At 42.0% G+C, this 23069-nt stretch overlaps 2 protein-coding genes across 2 annotated transcripts; one reads left to right on the plus strand and one right to left on the minus strand.

Moving 5' to 3' along the window:
• Positions 1 to 264: 264 nt before the first annotated feature.
• Positions 265 to 17457, plus strand: LOC104918162 (heat shock protein 12B). Its single transcript, XM_027277681.1, has 14 exons — positions 265 to 786; positions 2786 to 2849; positions 3358 to 3440; positions 4127 to 4251; positions 4333 to 4519; positions 4834 to 4938; positions 5155 to 5271; positions 6364 to 6541; positions 10819 to 10905; positions 12674 to 12778; positions 12855 to 13113; positions 13198 to 13301; positions 14796 to 14986; positions 15061 to 17457. Exons 2-14 carry the CDS (start codon positions 2804 to 2806, stop codon positions 15535 to 15537), a joined length of 2064 nt encoding a protein of 687 aa, XP_027133482.1. The 5' UTR covers positions 265 to 786; positions 2786 to 2803; the 3' UTR covers positions 15538 to 17457.
• On the minus strand, positions 17114 to 21896 carry cct7 (chaperonin containing TCP1, subunit 7 (eta)). The gene is made up of 12 exons (XM_019255648.2): positions 21774 to 21896; positions 20715 to 20798; positions 20552 to 20621; positions 20328 to 20434; positions 20002 to 20180; positions 19708 to 19879; positions 19419 to 19583; positions 19126 to 19314; positions 18748 to 18845; positions 18524 to 18656; positions 18126 to 18332; positions 17114 to 18006 (listed from the first exon to the last, which is right to left on the minus strand). Exons 1-12 carry the CDS (start codon positions 21777 to 21779, stop codon positions 17776 to 17778), a joined length of 1641 nt encoding a protein of 546 aa, XP_019111193.1. The 5' UTR covers positions 21780 to 21896; the 3' UTR covers positions 17114 to 17775.
• Between the last annotated feature and the right edge of the window lie 1173 nt (positions 21897 to 23069).

Below are 23069 nucleotides of genomic sequence, written 5' to 3' on the forward strand. Positions count from 1 at the left end.
TGTAGGAAAGTAAAGCGATAAAGTTGGAAGGAGACAAAGAAAGAAATTAAGAGAAAGCAGCAGCGTGTGAAGAGGTCAAGATGAAAAGAGGAAGACAGGAAGAGATAATTAAACAGAGGAAGGATACATATGGAGGAGTGGGAGGGGAGAGAAAGGGCAAGATGACTTAACTGGGATACACCGCCTGCTGCAGGAATACTCCACCCTCAGTCTCCAACACCCACACACACACACACAGATACACACACACCCACAGATACACACACACACACAATACATATACACACAGCAATTTCCCAGTGAGGTAGGTCCCCCAGCATTCCCCCACAATGTGCTGTCACAGCCCTCCCACTCCTGCAACTTGTGTGAGTGTTTCTCTGACATTCCTGTGCAGAGCGGAGAGGTGGTGAGCTCGGCTGCAGGGAGACAGAACTACAAATCCAACTCAGAAAACCTCATTAGGAAAAGCTGGGATTTTCTCAGAGGGAGAAGAAGAGGTTGCAGCTCGTCCATCACGCCTCATTGTGAACTTTTCTGAGCGGAGGGAACTCCAGTTTGGGGGGAAAACTTGCCTACAAGTCAGCTGGGAAGTGTTACATTTTTCTAACAAGGGATTTCTAGAAAAGCATCCTCTTGTTTCCAGTCACAGTTTCCTCCCGTTCTTCTCCTCTCCATCTCCCTCCCAGGAGGCAAATTCCAAACTTTGGACTGCCAACTTTTAGCGTTTGGGAATACTTTGGAGAGGCAAAAAAATCAGGACAAGGGCATATTGTTGCATACGGAGAGGTGAGTTAACATTCAAAGAAAAAACTTTTTATGAGCTGTTTTGGACAAAATATAACATAAAACTTCCATTGTCTTTTGATTTATGCTTCTAAACTATAATCTTTGTACTAATTATATATTGAATGTTTGTACTATTTTGCATTGATGGATATTAACTGTCAAAGACAAAGCTTCATGGCAATGAGCTCTACTAAAGTTTGTCTTGCCTGTGACAAAAATTTCTCCATATACTTCAAAGCTCTAATGTTAATGGTGCATAAAAGTGGAGTGTGTTGCACAATCTGCACATAATGTAACGTCTCAGGGGAGTTAGAGTTGCTTGTTCTGCTGATCCCCTGCTAGATGGAAGTCGTGTGTCTTAGTAGGACAGAGAGAAGAAAAGAACAGACGGGCAGAGGGGGTGTAAATCGTAAAGAGATGATGGGAGCAGAGGGGAAAAAGCAGAAAGAAGGAAAGAAAAAAGTATGTGGGAGAAGATGAAGCAACGGAGAGATGTGGAGTTTCACCCTCTCTCTGGTTTTATCATCAAATTGCAAGGACAGACGCAGGGAAAGAATGCCAGAGATGCACACAAACCAACACTTTATATTCAAATGTTTCGTGCTCGAATAAACGCACACACAGATGTTGCATGCATGTACGCAAAGAAAGGATGTCAAACAAACTTACGCTCCCTTCATCTCTCTCACTTTCTCAGTCGCACACACACACACACACACACGCCAGCACTCACAGAAAGAGATTTAAACAAACACATCTTTGTTTCATTGCACTCGTCCGTTCGGTTTGCTCTCGCCACAGATCACAGACTCATCCAATGAGTCCCAGTGCTGCAATACAATACACACAAACACAGACAAGCCAATGAAAACAACACACACATGCACACAAAGTAAATGCATGTGCAGGAGGACACACTATACACACATATGTTACATGCGCACACACGCACGTGCTTTTGATCATAAAATGTGTCAGTTATAAATGTGAGTCTTCATCAGGTTACATTTCTTGTTTGTTTAGTTGCTTTACGTTATAGTCATATGGCATTTACGTGTTTGGTATCTGGCAGGTCTTCAGATAAACTTACATGTAAACTTTCCCATGCGTCCACTCATTGTTATAGTAGCTGGGAGCTGGAAGTACAAGTGTGTGTTGTGAAAGATGGCTGGGGTGTGTCTTCTTCACTTCCCCTCCTTGGCTGATAAATATCTTAAGTGTGTCCAAAATTGCTCCCTTTTCTCTACCTAGTGTACTATATTTATTTCATATTATTCACGACATGAATGCTTAGTTTAAAATATGGGCTACAACCAGTACTGATGGAACAAACATGAATGAATCATTAGTGTCCCAAATTTAAATTTATGGCTTTATGAGTAAAGAAGGGAGCGAAACCGCACTGGTCACAACCACCATCTTAACTACTGAGCTCACTTTCCCTATACAGTATGTGCATGAGGTGTTTGGTATCAAGTTTATTCAGTAGAAATAATGACTTAAAGCTGTGCTCATTATATTTTCATGAAAAGAAAATTATCACCAGGTAACCAGGGTTATCATCAACCCTGTTTCCAGCTGTAGCATGCAGCTGTTTTTTTTATTCTAATAAACCCACTGTACGCATGTTGTGCAGCTTCTAACAGCAGACAATCAAAGTTAGCGACTAGCTGGTGAACATAGTGTAGCATATTTCAAACAGGAGTTGGTGGAGACCAAAAACAGAGCTGAAAGAGAGTGAATCTGACTTGTGTTCATCACCAAATAAATCCTAATGTTGCCTCATATAACCCATTTGCTAACTCTAGAAGGTGTTAGTATTGTATTTACAGTTCTTGTGTTGCCCCCAATTGGCCAAAAATAAATTAATATGTCCGTAAATCACTTAAAATGTCAAAACTATTTTATTTTATTATTTAGAGCTGCAGTTTTACACGATTCATAACTGATTATGTATCTATATGCATCATGTTGGGGGGGTTTGTGTGTTTCTCTGCAGATCCTGGCTCCTGTAAAGATGGCTGACGTGGTGCAGCCGGACCCGAACAGTCTACAGCTACCCGGTGAGATACACACACACACAGTTTATACACATGCTTCGTTACTATGGAAACCAGGTCAAAAAAACACTATCTTCTCTCTGCTTATCTTTTGGAGCATGGACACGTTGGCCTCTCCATGTCCCTCTCCCACTTGGGAATATTACTCACATCAGATTCCAGTGACATTCCACTCATTCCAGTCCACTATAAATGTTCAATCTGATATCTCGGGGGCTTCAGGTTATGTGTGTTCACACCCTTACTTGCTCATCTCCAACGCTGAAAAATAAGGTTCTCTGCATGTGAACATGTATGTTAACATCAGCAGTTGAGGACAGTCCAATGATGGATACTTCCTTGTGATAAGAGAGTTTTCCCACGGGTGCACATCAGCACAAACACACAGATACACAGGTTTGGAGATGCGTACGTGTGGCATATTTCCAGTGCTGAAACATGCTAATGATGAGGTTTTAAACTTTATCCAAAGCTGCATCTTGTTATCTTTCTCTTTTCTTTTAATCCGCAGGTGATAATTTATCAGCCCCTTCGTCGCCTGCCACAGCTAGAAATGACTGCAGCATCACCCCCCTCACACCCTCACCCTCACCGGTAACTATGTACACACACACACACACACAGAATTACCACGGTCACTCCTACACACCCTTTCCTCTCTACTTATTTTCTTTATATAGAGCTCTTAAACAAGACCTGTAAACCCACATCCACTTCTCACTGTTATTAGTGGTTTATAATAACACTTACACTCACAGTTTAAAGTGAGGAGTAGGATTCAGACAAGTAACCTATAAAGACCACAGTCTGTGGTAAAGGAATATATACATTGGCACTAACTCTCACGAGTACTAAAGTAGGACAGGAGAACAGGGGAAAGTACAGAGATCTCAACTTCTAATTTAAAGTTTCCCCTCTTAGAAACCAGTTATTGGTTTAAATCCCACTTGTGCTTCCTTTCCAGACAGAAATGTTAGTCCACATTCACTGTGATGTTTGTATATGGTTACAAATTCTGTGAATTTCTTCCTTTAGGTGTTGACTATAAACAAGTCTACAGCAGTGTGAGGCTGTACTTAATTCATCCTGAGGAGGACATGAATGCCTGTTCCAAAGTTTGTGGCAATCTATCCAATATCTGTTGAGATATATCACTAGAAATAAAAACATTAGAGGAAGGGTCAAGGCCACAGAGTCGCACCGCCAGAGTGGTTAATAAAAAACAGGACAGTGATGAAAAGGAGATGAATCAGATGAATCTCCCTTTCTTTCTCTCACAGAGGGTGGAGGTCCGACCTAGGATGTCCTGTCCGTTCTCAGTTGTCGTTGCGATAGACTTTGGGACGACATCCAGTGGCTATGCGTTCAGCTTCACGCAGGACTCAGAAGCCATACACATGATGAAGTAAGACTCTTTGTTTACTGTCTCCAATTCTATTCTGTTCTATTATTTTCTATTGTTGACATCATTTTCCAATCCATCAAGGCGCTGGGAGGGCGGCGACCCTGGAGTGGCCAATCAGAAGAGCCCGACGTGTCTGCTGCTGACTCCTGATTTGCGGTTCCACAGCTTTGGGTTTGCAGCACGGGACTTCTACCACGACCTGGACCCAGAGGAGGCCCGTCACTGGCTCTACTTTGATAAGTTCAAGATGAAGATCCACAGCACAAGTGTAAGAGAGATGAGAGAGGCAGAAGGATGTACAGCTAGTAGTGAAAGAAAGCCTGAGATAATAACCCTGATGATGTCATAGTGATGTCATCAGGGTTAACGTGTCTTAGACTTAACAATTCAAATTTATAACAGAAAAACCTCTAATGAAGAAACTATCAAGTTGCATTGTGGGAAGTGTAGGATGCAGTGATTTTCGAACCATACTGAGGATTAAAAATCTGAATATCTTCGTTTTTGACCAAAGTGCAACATTAAACTGTCAAATTAGCCCTTGCAGCAGTGTTTCAGCAGTTGTGACTGTTTTTGCTCCAGGACCTCACCATGGAGACGGAGCTGGAGGCAGTCAATGGTCGGCGGGTTAGGGCCATCGAGGTGTTTGCTCACGCCCTGCATTTCTTCAGGGAACACGCTCTAAAGGTAAACTTTAAAGGCCCAGCTTATGATTGCAGTATGATGTCTATACACTGTTTACATGTGTGTTATTTTTATATTTGTTTTGCAAGCCACGATGTTGCAGTTCTGTAGCTCATGAAGTGCATTGCTTTGTTTAGGTTTGGTTTGACGGAGACCCGTATGTTGAGTTTGATTTTGAGTGTCTTACCAAAGAAAGTGTTTTCATTGATTCTGTTTCAGGAAGTGAAGGATCAGTCGTCATCAGTGCTGGAGGGAGAGGAGATCAGATGGGTAATCACTGTCCCTGCTGTGTGGAGACAACCTGCCAAACAGTTCATGAGAGAGGCTGCGTACCTGGTAAGACACACACACACAACTATAACTTGTTCTATGCATGTTGTATGACTAACACACACATGTGAGTCTGTGTGAGTGTGTGTGACAGGGAGAAAGGAAGAACAACAAGAAGATGGAAAGAAAGGCAGCATATAAAGCATGAGATAACAGCAGTCTGATTAATGTTCCCATGGAAGATCAGTTACTATTCTTTCTCACACACACACACGCACACACACACACACACACACACACACACTCTCCCTGTATATCTTGCCACCAACATACACACTATTGCTCAGCGTACTATACGCATTACAATGGGTTGTAGGAAGTGTGCGTACACAGACAGGAATGCAGGGCGTCCTATCACAATATGTATCAATGGGAAGGGACCGACCTATATGTGTGTGTGTGTGTAGGTGTGTGAGTGTGTATGTGTGTGCATTACATGTTCAATAGTTCATGGGAAAGACTGTACAACCTTTTACTTTTAATGTCATGCCTCCCTCATTCCTGTTCCCTCTGTTTAATTTTGAAATTTTTACACACACGCGTGCTGCGATCAATTTGTCAAATATTATCTCTCATCTGCCCTTCACTCACCCGGGTACATACATAAATAGTCTGATGAATACACACTAATCACATGCACGTTGACATTATACGTACACACACCCTGCACCGCCTCCCAGATTGAGGCCGTCGGGGTGTGTGTGCTTCCTGCTGATGATGATGTCATCAGAAGTGAACAATGAGGGAGACCGGCGTACAAACACAGGAAGTGGTGTCCAGACCCCCGCCCTGCACACACACACACACACACACGCACACACACACACACACACACATGCACACATCATTCCAGCCACTCAACTTTACTCCCAATACATCAAGACTAATGCTTTTATACCAACTCATTTCCTAATGGCACTTTATAAGGAGCAAAGCTGAGAACTGTTTTTTTAATACTAGTATGTCTCATTTTCTCTGTTTTTTTTTCTTTCTCTTATTCAGTCATCAAGTATCTCAATACAGTCAAAAACATTGCATGATAATAAAAAATAACAATAATGATAATAATAGTGATGCTCATATTTTTTCCTCCTCCAGGCTGGTCTGGTGTCTCCCGACTGTCCCGAGCAGCTCCTCATCGCTCTGGAACCAGAAGCTGCGTCCATTTACTGCCGCAAGCTCCGCCTCCATCAGGTGATCGACCTGAGCTTGCAACCAATCACAAATGGCCTCGATCTGGAGGGGTCCAGGCCCTTCGACTCCAGCTTCAGACAAGGTAGTGAAGAGAAAGAGAAAGAGAGAGAGAGAGATGGAGAAAGAGAGAGAGAGAGTCTGTGTGTGTTGGTGTGTGTACTTTTTCTGTGGGTGTCTTCATATAGAGTTTGTCATTAACATGAAACCACACTGTGTTCCTGGAAATGTTGTTGTTTGACTCCCCCCTTTGGGGATTGTGGCTTTTTGCAATGCAACTGCATTTGTGTGCGTGAAAAGAAAGAGAGAGCACTGAGGGTAAAGATCTGACTTCAGATACTGCTTGTGGTTTTGCTTCATGACTTTGCAGTTGTGTATTTTGTGTGTGTGTGTGTGTGTGTGTGTGTGTGTGTGTGTATGAGCTTGTGTGCACAGGCCATGTGTGTCAGACAAACTAAGTTTGAAAGTATCCAGAGAGGTTATTTCTGCCATCCAGGGTTGATTTACTGTACACAATATTGGGCAACTGGCATTGGAGAGTAGTATAAAGTCATGTGGTTTAATCATCAGCACAAACGATACATGTAACAAAATATGTGGTTCTTTCATAAAAAGTCAAAGGAACGGGCTTTAAATTTAGAAAAGACGAGCTGAACTAAAGTTTACGCTTTATAAAAAACACTTCTCTTTCAGTGTCCATTTCAGATGACCGGAGAAACTATGGCACAGATTTCTGTTCACAGTTGCAAGGAGGAAACATTTTGAATTTGCTGCAGCTCTATTTCAAGCCTGGCTTTTTCTTAAGGACTTTATAGCATTTGGAGCCAGCGTAACAAGCCATAAACACTGACATATTACCACTTTATAAAGTTCATTTTACAAACGTGCAAGTAAACAGCTGCAGACACACGTCCAGAAGATACAGAGCAACATTAGTATTCATTGAAAAAAAGAGTTTCTGGCAATCAAAATAATGCAAGTTTAGTGTTATTTTTCTTTTTAGCTTTTGTTTTGGTCTCCTCTCTTAAAGGATCTGGCTCATTAGAAGCTGAATGCTTCACTCTGTATCTGTCATGCCTGTTGAGCCTGAGAAACCACACTGATGAGAACAGTGAGAGTGAACAAAACAGTCGCAGGACAGAAAACCAAAACAATGAGCTGAAAGATGCTAAAACACAACATGTAGCCGAGGGCGACTGCAGAGTCGGGTTTGGATTTCATGCAACTTCTTCCACATTTGACCCATTGTTAATATAAAAGTATTGAATAGTGGAGCTTTAAACATGTGGGGACCAGCAACTCTGCATCCTATAATGTTGCAACATAGCATGCAGATCAAAAAGCTTACATGAGTGCATAACATTTTTAAATAAATGTACAACTAAAAGCGACAACTTAAACTATAACAGCTCCATATCAAAGCTGCATTGAAGCATTTGTGTTTGCAGGAAAATGCTACTAAATTGCAGCGAAGGAACAAAGAGCGATTTCAGGCTGGGAAAAACAGGCGACCGATGCATAATTCAGTGAACGAACATGCCGTCCAAAATCCCCTGCACAGGCCCACTTATACATATCCAGTCAGTGACACGCACACAAAGAACATTCACACACGCACACAAAGACACACACTAAACACAGGATATTGTAATTGGAACAAGGTGCAGTGAGACTATGATCTCACCCCCTCCCGGCTTGTCATTCTCCCTCTCCTTCACTCACGTTCATTTTTCTTTCTTTTCCCTCCGTCTCTCCAGAACTTGCTCCCTCTCTGACTTTGCACAAACAGACACACACACTTGGCACCACGGTCATGGTTTTTTACTATCTTTAGCTTTTATTCCACCTCATTTCGTCTCCAAAGATAGCACCGGGGAGTCATTAACACACACACACACACACACACACACACACACACACACATACATTTTCTTTTCTGCTGTTTCAAATAGTTGTAAATGGTTTCCAGACTTGCATTTCATTCATCACCCCCCATACAAAGACACACACTCACACATAGACGCGCATACATTACCTCCTGCGTCATCCAAGGCCTTAAAACAACTGTACTTGCTTTCAAGACAATGTAGTCATTGTTGCTCAATGTTTCTTTCTTTCTTTCTTTCTTTTTTGCTTTTCCCACCGCAGTTCTATTATACCCTCCTCTTATTCTAATTTGTGTGGTGTGTAGAGCTCGTGGGGTTTGAAGGAATCTAGTATAAACCACTGTGACCTAAATTATACAAACACTTCGCTACAGAATGTCAAACCTATGACTTACGACACACACTCACGTACACACTCACTTTTACATCAGGACCATAGCTTACCTACGACCCTGCCATTTTTTTTTTCAACCCTCCCTTATTTGATCTGTAATTATTTCTCATCTTAAAGCCATTATGTCTCATTTCAAAGGTTCGCGTCCACGTATGGAGGCATAATGTATCTGCTCTGTCAAACAGGCTGTCAGGTATTTATGTCAGCTGTGTTTGAGCTGTGGTTGCTGTTTTCGTTGGCCTCCATTCGTACTCTTAACCTGCCAGTCAGGCGCTTTACATGTTGCGAATGAAGAGAGAGAGTTGAAATGTGAGAGTGATCTTAATTTCCAACAAATTGCTTCGGTCATGCGAAAACATTATGACTGGTTTTGGTATGTTGTTCTTGTTTTACTTAGATCAAAAGACTTTATACTTTTCGTTTGGTAAATGTCACAACCTCATGGATTATGAAACTAGTTTGAGCCTTATTATACTGTATAAATTGAAAACAGTCACCTTCATTATGTTGAAAGTGATGATTTTTTCATGTTTGACGCCACGGTGTGTTTATACAGACAAAGAATGTTACACGCTTGTGGTAAACGCTGATATTTCAGGGGGACAAGAACTCCTACTTGTGCCCATAGGATGAAGAAATCCTTGCATTGCCTCTGTCTATGAAAGATGAATATGTATATGTGTACAGTAGCAAGGTCTTATGTTACACTCTGTATGTAAACCTGCGTTATTTATTTTTTGGCTGAAGCAGGTTGTAAACAACATCGACATCATCACTCCTTAAGTTGAACATGTGGCAAACAGTGGTTTACTTACACGTCCAGCAGGAAACACAGAGTGTTGATTTTGAGTCGTGTACAGAGCTGGAGCTGGGAGGTGATTAGCCTATTTTTGCATAAATACTGCAGCAAGCAGCTGGAAACAGTTCGCCTGCTGGTTTGAAAATATGCCGACAAATCAGAAATGTCAAAGTGAACAATTTGTGGCTTGAGTTATTTGCTGGAAGCTTTGCTTAGCAAACAACAGTTTATCCAGTCACCAAGTACTTCTGTGGGTCTGCAGCAACAGTGCTGGTTGCCTGGTAACCTCGCTGTAGTTAGAAGTACAGTAAGTCACTCAACCCGACACCATAAATGTACGTATGTGCTGTATGAATGACATGGTAATTAGTGAGCTATAGAGGTATTTTTGAACCAGATGTTGTATCTCAACTCAGGTACTTCCATTAGTACACTTCTACATAGTGTACCTCCTGGTGTAGTGCAGTAATTTCTGCAATTTGAGTATAGCAATTGTGCACTTACCGAAAATGACAGTCCATACAATTTTACTGCTTCTTTTTCTTCACCAAATTGCGACCGGGCAGAGCATTAGAGCAAACATTTGACTGCAGAAATATAAATCTAAAACATATGTACATTATGATATTCTTGCAACCGCTTCAGCTCCAGCAGCTTCCCCTGACACCATTTTCACAATGCCGGTGGTCCCACCCCGTTCGAGTGCACCATTCAGGTACTCACAGTACACTGCATTTTTATATAATTGACAGTGTAAACACAAAAATAGCAAGTGTGGAAGTATGGAAGTACGCAAGGTAAGACACAGCATTAGAAAGCTTTAAGGAGCTTCAGCTTTTTCTTGTTACACTCTCAAAAAGACAGTGAAAAGGCAAATTTCCCCGCAAATGGTGCACTGTATCTTCAAATTTCTCTTTAAATGTCAAAATAATGAGCAATCTTAATCTTAAGTGGGTCAGCATTCCTCAGCCTCGCTGGTCATAAATAAAGTGAAGAAACTGCTGATGATAATGTCTGGTTTTCTGTTTTATCAAACCTTAAGCTTGACTGCTTATTTTCTCAGTTGGCAGATCAAACAAAAAAACAAAAAAAACTCGCTTCCTGTCTGAACACAGAGAGAGAAGGCCATATGAACAAGATAACCATTATGTTTCACTTAAATGTGACTTCTTTGAACTGATTTAATGACGTGCTTGTGCAACAGAGATCATCATCCATAACTCAAGCTGGATGTAAATATGTTGTGCACTTCTGTGTATTTAGTTTGTGTGTGTTTGTTGCAGCGAGGGAACAGCTGAGGCGATCCAGACACAGCAGGACGTTCCTGGTGGAGAGTGGGACCGGAGAGCTGTGGTCAGAGCTACAGACTGGTAAGTGTGTGTGTGTGTGTCATAGACAGACCCCACAAAGATATTAATGATTTTGACTTTTAACCCCTGCACACTGACTAGGGGTATCAAACACACTTCTCTCTCAGCGTTCTTTGCCAGTTCAGCGTGGTTTATGTTTCCACACATTATCTACAATATCTGTCTGTTTAAATTGGTGTACTGAAAAACAAATTGCGGTTTTAAATACTCTTGGTTGCATGTTATTCTCTTGACTTTAACTCCTGTCTACCTCAACTTAAAAATGTAAAAAAAAAAATTCAATATTCAAAATATTCAAGCACTGCGATTTATGCCATCTCTGAGCTAGCAGCATGTCAGTGCTGGTCCCCACATCATGACACCTGCCACCATTCAGAATTATGTGACTGTCATTCATTCAAATATTAATATGGAGCCTGGAGAGTGCCACCAGAATAAGACTTTTACAGTATTTAATTCAAACCAGTTGATACAGTTATTATACATTAAATGACTAAATTAATTTGTAAAACATCTTTTAAATATATTTTTCAGTGTGTGAATGTGTCTAGTTTTCATATTCCATCTTCATTTGTCTCCTTCTTGTGGAATGTCATGTTTCCAGTGTGTGTGTGTGTGTGGGTGTTTTCCCTGAAACTCTTCAACCAGCGGACCCTTGCTGTAACATGAATATTTTCCATTTTGTGATAAAAAGTTCACAGATTTTTACTTTATTCCTTTTAAACTACATTTATGAACCTACTAAAAAATAATTTATGTTAAAAATGTCAGAGTGAAGTAGCAACATTTTTGTAATTTGGGTATACGAGCTGATCGCCTTTATATGCAGTATATTGTGTTATATATTGGATATGTTTTTGTTTAATTTTATGTTTCTGTATGTTTGAATGAATAAAAACTTTAATGACAATAAAAGAAGTCACAATTGTACAAGAACAGGGTTGTAATGTTAAAAGTATAATATTTTTTGAAAGGATCCACACGTTTGTACCATGTCACTCTTAACTCCTCTTCACAACCACAAAATGTACAACCCACAGTGTCAAGTTTGGCCTGGGATGATAAAATCCCACCCAGGGGATCAAATTCAGCCCCGTTCTCTGGTTTTACACAAAGCTTTTTCATTCTGGTGAGCCATGACAACAATCTGAGGAGCCACGCGCCCCTGCTGACCCTTTCTGATCCCTTTCCCGTCCACACACAGGAAGGACCCAGCCCATGGGACTCTCTGCAATGTGTATAAACCAAAAAGAGTAGAAGCCTTGTTTTATCTTCCTCCTCTTGCTTTTTCTTCTCTTATCCTTCACTTCATTTTTCATTTTTGTTCTTTTCTGTTGATCTTGTTTTTTTTTGTCTTTCTCACTCATACTTATGTTTAGGGTGTGTTCAACTATACTCAACGTTTTATCGCTGAACATATCATAAACACACACACACACACACACACATACACACACACACTCGCAGATGGAGTCCAGCAATCACAGATGCCTGGGGGTTGTTTATGTTTGAGGGTCCGCTGGTTGAAGAGTTTCAGGGAAAACACCCACACACACACACACACTGGAAACATGACATTCCACAAAAAATGAAGACACGTTATCATCCACAATTTCCTCCCACAGATTTAGGAGAATCGTCATGTTCTTCTAGTTTTGTGTAACATATTTCCTGGCTGTGATTAAACCGATAAGCTGGTTTATTAAAAATATCAGATTTTATGACAAGGTATTAAAACTGTGTGTGTGTTTGGGAACTCTTTGTGCAGGTGACAGGTATGTCGTTGCAGACTGTGGAGGAGGGACAGTTGACCTGACAGTCCATCAGATCGAGCAGCCACAGGGGACTCTTAAAGAGCTTTACAAAGCATCAGGTACAAACTTAACCAAACTGAAACACAAAAACAACCAAATTCTTTTCAGTTTCTAAAGCTGTAGTTTTTCTTCCAGGCGGTCCGTATGGTGCTGTTGGGGTGGACCTGGCCTTCGAAGCCATGCTGTGCCAGATCTTTGGCGAGGACTTCATCCAGAGTTTCAAAGCCAAGCGGCCAGCGGCCTGGGTGGACCTCACCATCGCATTCGAGGCGAGGAAACGGACGGCGGCGCCGGGCAGGGCCAATGCCCTCAACATCTCCCTGCCCTTCTCTTTCATCGACTACTACAAGAGACACAGGGGGCAAAGTGTGGAGGCCGCCCTGAGGAGGAGCAAGTGAGTGCAGGCTGGGACAAGTCTGGATTGATTTAGTGTATCTGTAACGGCAGTGATCCGAACTCTCTCCTCTCTGTGTGTCAGCATGAACATAGTGAAGTGGTCGTCCCAGGGAATGCTGCGGCTGACACAGGAAGCCATGAACGAGCTCTTCCAGCCGACCATCATCAATATTGTCAAACACATTGGTAAGAGACACACATAGATGTGTGTACACACTATGGGGTTTCTGGCATGCATACAGTGGAACTCTAAACTCTTATTTTGTTGCGATTAGATTCCTAAAAATAGAATAAAATATGAATATAATCAAAAATGACTCTAAAACATGACGGTTTATGTGTAAAATGAAATGCCAACAGACAAGAACATCATATTTAAAGAACCACTCATCTGTTTTGTTTGTGTTTTTCTTTTTTTTTTGGCCACCTGGGGGCAGAACTCCACAACAAGCTGAACATTAGCTCACAGTTATTGACATGCTATTACCTTCATGACACTTGAAACAACTTCTTCACAAAAGTGTATCTGACAATCCAAAAAAAACATTCACTCTCTTTTAGCTCTGTTTGGGTCTCTACCATCTCCTCTATGCTCTTTAGCTGCTAAATGCTTTGTCAGTTATTTGGTGTTGGGCTGGTACAGAAGGTTTTTGAAGCTGTCTCCTGCTGCTGGAAACAAAGTTGATGAAAGCAGAAAGAACAAATCAAAAAAGTAAAGTTGTGGGTCGTAAACCAAAGCAAACCAAAACAATGAAAGTCAATAAAAGAGGCTAAAAATCTTGGTACAGCTGATGGGAACTGCAGCGTATTCATCACTACAAGCAACTCCTTTCACATAGCACAGAGTCATTTTATCCATTGTTAATAAAAAAAATATTTGATTTGTGCAGCTTTAATGCACGTAGGTGGGAATTGGGTTTGTTTTGACTCTCACATGCTGTCCAAACCTCTGACCTCACAAGATGACAAGCTGCCAGAACTTGACTGAGCTACTTGTTTGCTTTCAAATGGGCATTGTGAGTCTGATTGGTAAAAAGGATAAAACAACACCAACTACAGCTTTAGACCAAGTAAAACAAACTTTGAGTGTAATGGCTTCCTTAGTGTCCCTTATTCTGCATGCGGGTGACTTCATTGTTTGCTTTTTCAGCTTTGTCAAGACAGAAAAACTGAGTGCCTGTTTTAAATCAGTCACATTCCAGTGGTACATTCAAAACCAGGAGACTGGGTTTGTAGTATGTAGCTTTGCTTGCCTTTATTGGATTACTATAGGACAAAGAGTGAGGGGCAAGAATGGGTTTTCATGTATCAAATTGAAGACATAGAAAATCGTAGCTGATGAAAACGGAGTAAAGGTCAACATTTCTCCATGAAACATCCAGTGATAGTACACTTCTCCTCCACTTATTTTCCTCCCTAACTTCTCAAAAGAACACACATTGCCCAGACACTCCAATCAAGTCCGTTGAAGGTCACTGATAGCTTAGTTTCTTGAAGATGTTTCACCTCTCATCCTTCGGTTCCAGAAGTGAGGAAGCCTCTTGGATGGGACGAAACGTTCTCAAGAAACTAAGCTAGACCAGTTGCCGCCAATGATCTTCAACAGATAATGAACAGATGACTTGATGGACTAAAAATCATCAGACGCCCCAGTCACATGCCTTCTTTCCTCTCTGACAGAGGAACTGATGGTAAAGCCGGAGGTGCGTGGTGTACGTTTCCTCTTCCTGGTTGGTGGTTTTGCGGAGTCGCCCATGCTGCAGAAAGCAGTCCAGAGAGCATTGGGGCGGACATGTCGCATCATCATCCCCCATGACGTTGGACTGACCATACTGAAGGGTGCTGTTCTCTTTGGACTGGATCCCACTGTGGTGAGTGCTCAAGAGTTCCTGTTAGTCCTGGACTAGCTCTTTCCACACATGTTCTAACGCCCTCGCTCTCACAGGTCAGAGTGCGTCGATGTCCCCTGACCTACGGTGTTGGCGTCTTGAACCGGTTCGTTGAGGGACGCCACCCTCGTGACAAACTCCTCATCAAGGAAGGCCGCGAGTGGTGCACCGACATCCTTGACCGCTTCGTCTCTGTCGACCAGTCGGTGGCTCTGGGGGAGGTCGTGAAACGGAGCTACACGCCAGCTCGTCTGGGCCAACGGAAGATCATTATCAACATATACTGCAGCACGACGGACGACGTCACATACATCTCTGATCCTGGAGTCAGGAAGTGCGGGACAATAACTTTAGACCTGCCAGAACCTTTACCACTACCAGGAGCAGTGGGAGGAGCAGGAGCAGGAGGAGGTCCAGAGAGAAGAGAGATCAGAGCGACCATGCAGTTTGGAGACACGGAGATCAAAGTCACAGCTGTTGACGTCATGTCTAACCGCTCTGTCCGGGCTTCCATAGACTTCCTGTCTAACTAAGGAGGAGCAGGAAGGCGAGACAAGGATTGGAAAACACAGAAATAACTGATTTTAGGGACGATAATTTTAGAAAAAGCGGTACTTTGGGAGTGGGCGTCGTGTTTTTTTTAGAAAGAACAGGAACTCACATCTGTGATTTCGATATTTAGACTTTAAATGTACTCTTAGAGTAGAAACAAGATCATGAGATGAACTTTTTCTCCAGCCTTCACATGTTCATACTGAAGGGCAGAGTGCCCTGTCTGCACAGAAAAGAAGACATCAATTTGTCAGCCTTCTGGATTCATTAAAGAGTTCGCCGGGTCACACCATATGGTGCTGTCACAGGCATTTCCGGCCCAGAAAATATTCAGCGGAGCACTTGTGTGAACTCTGGTGGCTGAGTACACGTCCCTGCTACAACAGATAACTTCTAATAATTCAAAATGTATTTAGACAATTTGATTGTTACCTAGAAAGACTTTACATAATGCATTATATGTACTACCTAGAGGTAAACTCATCTTAATTGCTCAATATGAAGTCTTGTTTTTCCCTTCTTATACTGAATTACACAGGAATATCTCACAAGTACTTGTCTGATACCTCATTTAAATTCCATTTTACTATCTATATATTGTTACAACTACCTGGACTGCAGCTTTGTTTCTTTAGTGTGACTGTGATTGTGCATTACCAAGTGGTGAAAAAGGCAGAACTACAAGCTGAAAATCATCTCAGACGATAAAAGCTGTCGGTATGCATCAAAACACACGAGGAAGGACTGTGGCACTGTTGCTGAATTTGCATGTTTCCTATAAAGTACGTCATGTAGTGTTTTACAGTTCAGTTTTTTTTTTCCTCTTTTGCAAATCAGGAAGAGCTGTATCCGTGTATGCTCCAGATTATTCCTCACATGCATGCAAAAATGGGAAATTCAAACCAAACTTATGTGATGGGAGCCTGAGCGGAAACTAAGCTTTCATGTTTAATGTCTCAACTCAAGGTGCACTTACTAGCCTTTGGTGGTGCTTTCAACCACATCTCTTTACTACATGTTACCATATGTTTAAACATGACTGAAGAGCCATGTAACAGGTATCACTATGGCAACTACACCTGAGGAAGACGGGTTGAATGCAGTTGAAAGCTCTGGAATAAAATACCATGAGTTCTATTTTTAATGTAATCTTATTAAAGTTTATATATATAAAATAAACTTTAGTCCTGCATAAAGAAAAGTTTAAAGCCAGTATTTTTTTTGCATATGCTGTAATTAACTGTTTATGTTAATGTAACAAAAACATTAAGAACCATGTGTGCGACGTCTTGACAGTTTTTTTCCAGCGTGTTTTCTCTCTAACTGTGCAGGTTGTACGATGATATAACAAAGAATCTTCCTGACTGTACCCTAATTTTAAGTCATCCATGTAATACGTTATGTATTACTTTAAAATAAAATATTACTTCTAACATACGTTTTACTTAGACCACTTCTTTAATGCAGTACACCTGCCGCTGATATACACTGATGCACTATCAGGAAACTCACCCATGACCAGATGTTTCAAATACCACACATATGAACAGTCAACAGTACGATTCCAGCTGTGAATTTATTGATAAGAATGGTCCAATAAATAGTTTTACACAGCGTAACCAGTGAATGGTTCAGAACTGCTCGATATCAGTGCTTTAACTTTGCGTGTTACACATCAGTTTGCCACATAACACAAAACCAGATTCGAAATTGCGGAGGAGCTTTGAGGTCGGAGAGGAACGGTTAACTTTGAGGAGACAGGAGTGTGTTTGATTTGAAAGCAAAAGGGGGAACTGTTTGCATTTTGCTTGTATTTAATATTGTCTCGGTTAAATGGCTACACGTAGAAGATGCGGTACTTGAAATGTTAAACAGACGTTACCAAATCAAAGTTTCATTAAGAAAACCTACAGGTGACAAAGAAACACAAGAAACGTCAGCCATCTTTGACAGAGTCTAAACCTCAAAATGATCTCCTCCTTTCCCCCCTTTGTTTGACTACACCTGTCTTTTCAACGTGTGTGTGTGACTGGTTACAACGCCTCATTTTATCTAGAACTCAAATCCAAATGCAGGTCTTAACACGCTAAGCAACATCCAACACAATCTTTGCCTGCTTCCATGTTTAAATGTCACCCGGCTGACACTGAAGACTCAATCTTCTATCTGCATTTGGATTTTAATGCCTGTTTAAAATGGGGTTTTGGCCTTGCTTCCTCTTAGTGAGCGTGGGGTCTCCCGCGGCCTCTGCCCCTTCCGGCGCCACCTGGAGGTCCGTCCGCAGAGCTGCGTGGGTTCTTGATCGTCTCGTCGACTGACAGGATGAGACAGGCAGCCTCAGACGCCGCCGTCAGAGCGTTGATCCGTACGATGGACGGCTCCCACACGCATGCGACGAAGTTGTCTGCGATGTCCTCGTTGTTGATGTCCACACCGTACCACATACCACCCTGCAGTGAGAGGAAGCGAAGCGAGTCAGACAGAGTTGCCATAAAAGCGCCCTCAAAAGCCTAATGTGTGTTATTCAAAAGAGTTGTGTTGGATAAGTGAGCACGTTTTCCTTTCCTACCTGTGCGTGTTTGGCGCGCAGTTTGTTCAGGATGTTGGTGGCGTCAAAGCCGGCGTTGTCACACAGCTGTCTGGGGATGATCTCCAGGGCCTTGGCGTATGCTCCGATCAGCAGCTGCTGTTTTCCGGGGATGGTCCTGGAGTAATCCCGCAGGTATTTGGACAGCTCCATCTCAATGGCTCCTCCACCCGCTACGATAGAGTCGTTCTGAAAATGAAATACAGTCAGCTTATTGCTGTCGGCGTGCGCAGATAGGCTGACAAATTAAAGTGAATTTAGGTTCACCGATTTAAAAATACAGGTCTAAACCAAACTGTGTGTGGATCCTGATAAACAAGTCAGGTAAGTGGAACAGTATCACAGTGCTGTGAGCTACATGTGTTCATCTGTCGACTGACCTTGATGGCTCTGCGTACGATCATGATAGCATCGTGCAGTGACCGCTCCGTCTCCTCTGTGAACTGTTCTGCTCCACCCCTCAGGATGATGGTGCACGTCTTGGCCTTCGGACAGCCTTTGAAGAAGTTATACCTAAAGACATTGCAGGGGGTCAGCGGTCATGCGCGGCGTACTCTGAAGATGTTATTCTCCGAAGAGAAGGACCAAAGATGTGAACTCTTACCTCTCTCCTCCAACCTGGACCTCTTCGAAAAGGTCACACTGTCCCAGGACGTCGTCTGTCATGGCACCTACAGAAGTCTGGATGGAGCCGCCGCAGGCCTGGAGATCACGTTACGCACAATCAGTCACGTTTAAGTTCATTGTAACAGAAGAAATATGGTTTGTCGCACACATGGACTCTATTTTAACACTAATGAAATTACATTCCTGCAGAGATCATTTCATATTCTTACTGGAAGTCAATTTCACACATTTGTTTATCATTTTCTTTGGTCGGTCACAATATTGAACACGTCTGGTGGTAACAGATCAACAGCTGAAAGTCATAACGTGTAATGCAAACATCCACTGCAGATGTCTGTCTCTGTATGTGTCCTACCATCATAGTCCTCCTCAGATCTTCCTCCTGCACCCTGCCAGCGCAGAACAGGTCTCTGTCAGCAAAGTACTGAGTGGCCACATCACCGATGGGCAACTTGGACAAAACCACTTTGGCTCCCGACTGATAGATCTTCTCCAGTTTGTCGTACAGGATGTTCCACTCTGCGTCCACAATGGCCTGGTAGTCCTGCAGAAAAGATGGAAGATAGAAACTTACATTAAAGCAAAGAACAAAGACTCATTTCACAGCACTTACTTTACATCCAACATGTTTTGTTGTGGTCTCCGTACCTCCACAGATTTCACGCGGACCTCTGCGTTATCCTTCTCGGCCTTGAGCTCCAGCTCCACATTAAGCAAAGCAATCTTTGGATTCTCGTAGCGTTTAGGCTGCATTTCAAAGCCGGCGTAGGAGAAGGTCTTCTTGAATGCGACCCCAGAGATCAACTGGGACTCCTGGGAAATTTACAGAAACAGATGGATTTTATTTCTTCACCCAAACTTTCCATGACCGACTAACAAAGCTGTTTCTCCAATTGTTGCGGTCACATTTCATAAAAGTAAAGTAAACAATACAAACCTCAAGAGCTCCTCCCTGGACCTTCTTGATGCCGATCATCTTGAGAGACAGCAGCTCGTCCAGAGACATGACGGCGTCCACCACCATTTTGGAGAAGAACTCCTTCTGACCGGCGATCAGCTTTGAGTTCAGGGCTGTGGCTGCACACTTCTCCAACAGCTGCCTCTGTTCCCTGAGAGGATGGAGAGGGGTACGTTTTAAAAATCACAATTCAAAAGCTGAATTTAACTTCGACCTAAGGACACAACAGATCGAACTTTAAACTCAGCTGCTGTGGTGAAAGTGAGCACTTACTGCTTGTCGTCTTTCTTCACGGAGACGGCGACCTCCTTGATCTTGTTGACAGCGAGGTTGGTGGCGGTGCGGAACGCTCTGATGATGGTCTGAGGGTGAAGACCCTCCTCCACGTACGACTTAAGCTGCTTCAGGAACTCGGCGGCCAGGAGAGTGACAGAGGTGGTGCCGTCTCCGACCTGAGGATGGTACAAAGGAAAGAAAAAGATTAGGAAAACCTTATTGTGATGTTCTGACAGAAGAGATCGTCGCCTGTGTCGGGATCAGTTTAAAACCTACAACTTTCAATTATGTGCCGCACACACACACACACACACACTCCTCACCTCAGCATCCTGGGACCGAGCGATGTCCACCAGGGTCTTGGCTGCAGGGTGAACCACATCGAGCAGTTTCAGGATGGTGGCTCCATCGTTGGAGATTGTGGCCTTACCTGGGAAACACAATCAATCATACATTTTTGGTGAGAACGAATTCATACTGTAATCTATTCCTTCATCAATCAATCAATCAATCAATCAATCAATCAAATCAAACAGTGTCTCCTCACCTCTGCTGTCCACCATCAGCTTATCCATCCCCCTGGGCCCCAGGGTGGTCCTGACAGCCTCAGCAATCACCTGGAGAAGAAAAAAAAACAGGTTACACAGATTTAAACATATAGTTAGAAAACCAACCCCACAACCCAAAGAGAGAGAAGTCGGATTTCTGACCTGGCAGGCATTGATGTTGCTGACGAGCTGGGGAATGCCCTGAGACGTGTCTGTCCCCTCCTTCAACAGGATAACCGGCGTGGGCTGGAGAGAGGAAGAGGATAAAGTGAGAAAAGGGAAGTGATTCCTGTCGTCGAATACATGTCGTTGTGTGAATAGTAGATGATGTGGGCATTATTTGTAAAACTAGGGCTGAGCAACAGTTTGGCATGATTCAGTGACATCATATCGTGATGATATGTACATATGACTCGACATATCTCGTGACGATCACTAGCTTCTGTGACAGTCGATGGGTTAGGGTTACCATTTAAGGTGATGACCCAAAATGGAAGCAGTAGCTGTAGGGTGTGATGCTTCGGTGACCCATCAGACATGCAGCCTGTCTGATAATAACACTGCTAAGTGCAGCAGACTGCATGTCATAACATGATAAACATATCACAACCAGTTTGTGATGACTGGCAGGTTTTAGTGATGAACTGCGTCCGCTCTTTGTCTGAGCATCAGTCCGCTTCAGTCACACATTTGCTGCCAAATGTTTGAACACACAGAAAGAAGCTGATGATGAACAGTTACCGGAGCAATGCGTTTAAGTTAACCGGTTGTCAGGACAACACAGCTAAATGTTTCCATTGCCGGCTCATACAAAGAGGCTACACACAGCAGCAGCTAACTTGCTAATCACCTGCCAAACAAAGCAGCAAAGCCAAAACAAAGGTGATCGTAAACAAACACACAAAGGCTTAAACTACAAGTTCAAACGTTAACCAGCTCCGCTCGGTTTATCTTTCATAGATAAAGGGTAAATATATCAGCTAGCATCACCGCTAGCCTCGTATACGCCCATTGATGCTGTGTAATCCTGCGATGCTAACACGGTCCGACTGTCCAATAAAACCATTTAAAAACTATTTCCGCTAAATAATCTCTTCCAGGCGCAGCTAACATGGAGTCGTCTAAAGTGAGCGTGGTTCGGGTGCAGATGCTGGCTGGTGAAGTGAAGGATGGACGTGGATTACATGTTTGAGTGTGGAGCATGGACGCTAACTCACTCACCATCATCTTTGCGGTTTCTTCGAGAAGCTTTCACCGGCAGCAGCTCCCACAATGCCTTTCGACAACACGCACTGCGGGGGTGCGTTCAATGACACGATGCAGAGTTTCTGCAGCGATGTGAACTTTTTTATTTTGTTTTCTGAAATATGACAGAATGAAACAAATCATATAAATAAACATAAAATTACGGAAGACAAATAGACACCTTATAAACTTAATGCGCTTCCGTATAAAATTAACCAATAAATTATGATATAAAATAAGAAATTATTCAAATCCAGCTCATTAGATGATAATAGCACTGATGATATGATGGTAAAGTTGTTCAAATTAAATTAAAATTGTTAATAACAGTATATAATAATTACCTCACTGTTACTTGGTTTTTATTTTACTGTTGTTTATTCATATGTATATAGTGTTAAAATAGGATATTGTATAGGTGTATAGTTTTAAAGTTTTTGTTTTCTTCTTGCTATCACTTACTATCTCACTTACCGTTTGGGAGCTGCTGTAGCAAAATCAATTTCCCTGCGGGGATTAATAAATTATTTATTTAGTATTTATTTATTAGTTCATTTATATGTTTTACACAATGCATTTATTTGAATAATAACGTTTAAAATAATGTCTAATCTATTAATTTAATATTGAATCCTTCAGGTTTCCATACTAGTTTAACTGTTTAACTGTTATATCTGTATATCATCAGATATTAATATCATGGTATGATGGTAAGCGTCTTATGGGAGTTCAGTTATTATAATATGATAAAGTTCAAACATTAATATTTTACAGTTTGTATGTATCTCTTGAAATCACCTGCAAGTGTAGCAATTATAATGTTGCTGTAATTGTTTGTTTTGTTAAACCAATTCATAGTTAGTTACATTATATTAGGAAAACTTAAATCATTAGAGACATACAGTACATAAGGAAGAGTATTGATTTTATTGAATACGACCTATTGATGATAACATTAATTGAAGCGCTTTACATAAGACATAAAGAGATAATTTAAAAAAAAATAACAAAATAAACTTAAATTCAATAATATTTAAAATTGAAATACAAATTTTAAAAATCAACAAAATATAATAAAATAATTTTAAAAATCAATCCGAGTCCGTACAGTAGCTTTACATTTAAACGTGGTGACAAGTGTCCTTGAACGCAGCTTCTGTTACGCCTGGCAGCGGTGCTGAATGCTGGCCTCTGATTGGCTTGCGACTTGTGAGACACAGCCTTTGGTGTGCTCGATGCAACACCAACACGTACCGAACGGGCGGAGATGTT

This window comes from Larimichthys crocea, chromosome III (genome assembly GCF_000972845.2).
Source record: "Larimichthys crocea isolate SSNF chromosome III, L_crocea_2.0, whole genome shotgun sequence".
In the NCBI taxonomy this organism is placed as follows: Eukaryota; Metazoa; Chordata; class Actinopteri; family Sciaenidae; genus Larimichthys; species Larimichthys crocea.